At 57.6% G+C, this 3,043-nt stretch overlaps 2 protein-coding genes across 2 annotated transcripts in view; both read right to left on the bottom strand.

Moving 5' to 3' along the window:
• Window positions 1-31: 31 nt before the first annotated feature.
• On the bottom strand, window positions 32-913 carry SPRG_17299 (hypothetical protein; the record flags this gene model as incomplete). The annotated part of the gene is made up of 1 exon (XM_012356723.1): window positions 32-913. A coding segment is annotated over one exon (882 nt), but the record flags the coding sequence as incomplete, so codon positions are not given.
• A 1,511-nt stretch (window positions 914-2,424) lies between these two features.
• The window catches only part of SPRG_21895 (hypothetical protein), a gene marked incomplete at both ends in the record, with an annotated part of 1,845 nt that continues 1,226 nt past the window's right edge, over window positions 2,425-3,043 (bottom strand). The window contains one exon of the mRNA XM_012356722.1: window positions 2,425-3,006. Coding sequence (XP_012212112.1) covers window positions 2,425-3,006 — 582 coding nt within the window. The remainder of the gene's footprint in view (window positions 3,007-3,043) is intronic.

Here is a 3,043-nt window from a genome sequence, read left to right as displayed (position 1 = left end):
TCTTGTCTGCATCAAAGAGGGTGCTTTCGACCGTGTCGAGGCCACGCAGGAACGTAAACTCGCTGTAGCTGATAGAGAGGTCGCGGGTCGCCGGATTCGGGCAGGCGGCCTTCATGATATGGACAGCCGCTTTTGACGCCGCCTTGACGTGCACCGTCTTCCACAAGATACCGCCGACGTGAAAGACGCCGGTGTGCACGTGCGACCCATAGTCGCTCAAAAAGTCCATGGCCGCCTCGACGCTCGTCACGGCAGCCGCGTCGGCGAGCGCCTTCTCCGAGAGCACCATGTCGGCCGCGTCCAAGCAAAACGACTTCATCGGCACGAACGCGTAGGTCAAATGTGCAACGGAAGCGCAGTGCGGAGGAAGCGTGTCGCCGTGATACGCCGTCGAGTCGGCGACCGCTGTTCGGCCCGACGTGGTCATTGCCGCTCGGAAAGATGCCACGGCGGTCACATCGTTAAACCACGCATCTTGGATTTCCGTGTCGAGGGTAGGCGCTTCCAAGTGGCACTTGGTTGGTGGCTGCAAGATCGTCATTTCGGCGACCTTGGAGGAGCTTGCAAACCCAAAGCAATGGCCGACAAGCGCCGACCCACCGCTTGCACGGGCCACGACTTGGTCGTCCGTCGGCGCAGGGGACATGTTCGAAACCGCGAAGCTCGTCTGCGCGAGCATTTTGTCGAGGACGGGGAGGCGCGTGAGCAGCGTCGTCGTATCGCGGAGCTTCTTGGCGTCCACGATCCACTGCATGAGACCCATCTCCTTGACGAGCGCGTTGAGGCGAGAAGCCGCGAGCTTGATTTCGTCCTGGTCGTCGGCGCGGATGGCAGCCTGGAGGTGGTAGGAAGCCTCGACTGCGCCCTCCAAGGTCTTCTTGAGGCCGACGTCTACCTTGGGCGAGGTCGTCATGCGGGAGAGAAGGAAGGATTGGGAATGATGAGCCATTAGATATTTCATGCAAGCCCGCCCTTTGTCTTCGAACTACGGAAAAGCAGGCCATGAGGCCAACTTCGAACTTCGAGTAGCATTGTCAAGATCGGCCTGTTCATGGCGGCCCGATCTCTGCCGACAAGCTGTGCACAAAATTACATCCGCAAGCTCATTGAATTCGATAAAGCTACCCGCATTATTAGTGCGCTGTGGTGCAGCAACGTACTCCTCTTCCTTCGGCTTGTGTACCCCTGTTGTTGTTGAAATGAGTCCTCTCGTTATTTTACGGATTGATCTTGTGTACCCCTGTCGATCATTTTGAACCCCACCATGACCGGTACTATTACTAGTATTGTAGTACCGTACTGTCAGACTTGAAAGATAATATCTTTCAAGCCAGTCGACTGGCGTTGTGTCGGATTGTGGCGCTGACCCGAACTTGCCCGATCATTGAAGCATGCCTGGCAGAATGCTGGTAGACTTGGTCTCCAGCGACAGCGATGTCGAAGGCCGCCGTGTTCAATGAAGTAAGTAGTCCATGACAGTGCTGTCCATGACGATGCTCTTAATAAACCCAGCAGTTGGGAGGTTGGGTTCAAATTGATGTTGTATTATCCTGTTAGGAACGTTAACGGCATACCAGCCTCCCAGGGGATTAACACTGCGACGACCAAGGGCCATCGGCGTTTGCTCTCACGACAACCCAGGACGCAACGCAATCAGTGTGCCGCAAGCTTTTCTTCGGCGACCTTGTGCAATGGCCTCAGAGTTGCGTCCGTCGATGGAGTGTAGCTCGGCGATGACCAAGGCGGTCATTGGCGTCATCCGAAACGAAGCGTACGGGGCCGTGGACGGCATAGTGCCACGCTGTGGGGCACCGTGCCCGCGCTGCTGCTGCCCGTGCACAAAGGCGCTCGGGCATATATATCTTTGCCATCAGCCAATCCGGGCTCTCGCAAAAGCTCAACGAGGTCCCGTGCCCATCTCGTACGCCCACAACCGCGACGACATTGGGACGCAGTCTTCTCCATTAACGACCCAAGAGCACCATTCGCACTGGCCCACGCGAGACGCAAGTAGACAAGGAGGCCCGCCCGACAGCAGTATTAGCATGAGCGTATACAACACGGCGACTTGGAGTTGGACGTTCTGGAAGACACGTCAAAGGGCTTTGTCCATACGCTTTCGTTCATCTCGTCGTGTCGTCCAGGCGGCAAAAGGGGGAAATGAAAATACCATCCGTGGAGCGAGGCTGAGACGATAGCTGTCCGTGCCCCACTGCCTCACCTCCACACCGCACGTGCCAGCGTCGTTGACGGTACGAGGCGAAGCTTAACGTTTGAACCAAGAGCGCAACGCTCTTAAACTCGGGATCCCAGCTTCGTACATTGTGGCTGCGATATGTGTGCGAATGCGAAGAAAAGTGTGACATCGAAGACGACATTGAGTAGTACAAGTTATATATAGTGCGTACACACAGAATGAGGTGGTTAGGCGGTCAGCACCGGGCCAGCGTTTCGGCTCGGCTCGGACAGGATGGTTTCGGTGGTCGCAAATCCTGTAAACTCGTCGGGTGCCATGTCGTTGAGCAGATTCACCGTGAGGAGGTTGGTGGCGTCGAGGGCCTTTTTGTTGCGTCGAAAGAGCTTGTGCTTATGGGCCTTGGGCTTGGCCTCGAAGCCTTGCGCGAGCTTCTTGCAGCCACAATGGCCGTTGTGCAGCAGCCGTTCGGACGACGCCTCGTGCGGCTCGGAGCTCGTCGCTTGCGAGACGTAAATGACGGGCACGCTGTCATCGTTGGACGACGACGTCTTGGTCTCGCGCTGGTCGCGCGGCAATGGCTGCACGAGGTCGATCTGCGCCTCGTCGAAAAAGTAGCTCGCGACCGAGTTCTCGAACGCCTTGGTGTGCGTCACGTGGTGGAGACACCCGGCGTCCATGAGTGCGTTGCCAACGCGGACCGCCTCCTCGTCTTCGTACGCATACATGTGCTCGCGGAGGCAGCGCACGACCTCTTCGCCCGTGAACGTCATGTTTGGTTTGCCACGGCGCGACTTGTTCAGCGGCGTGTACTGCACGAGGCGGGAGAGCACGTGGGCCACCGTGCCG

This window comes from Saprolegnia parasitica, assembly GCF_000151545.1.
Source record: "Saprolegnia parasitica CBS 223.65 unplaced genomic scaffold supercont2.562, whole genome shotgun sequence".
Taxonomy (NCBI): Eukaryota; Oomycota; class Saprolegniomycetes; order Saprolegniales; family Saprolegniaceae; genus Saprolegnia; species Saprolegnia parasitica.
Note: the sequence above shows the minus strand (reverse complement) of the source record. Positions and strands in the feature narration are given on the sequence as shown.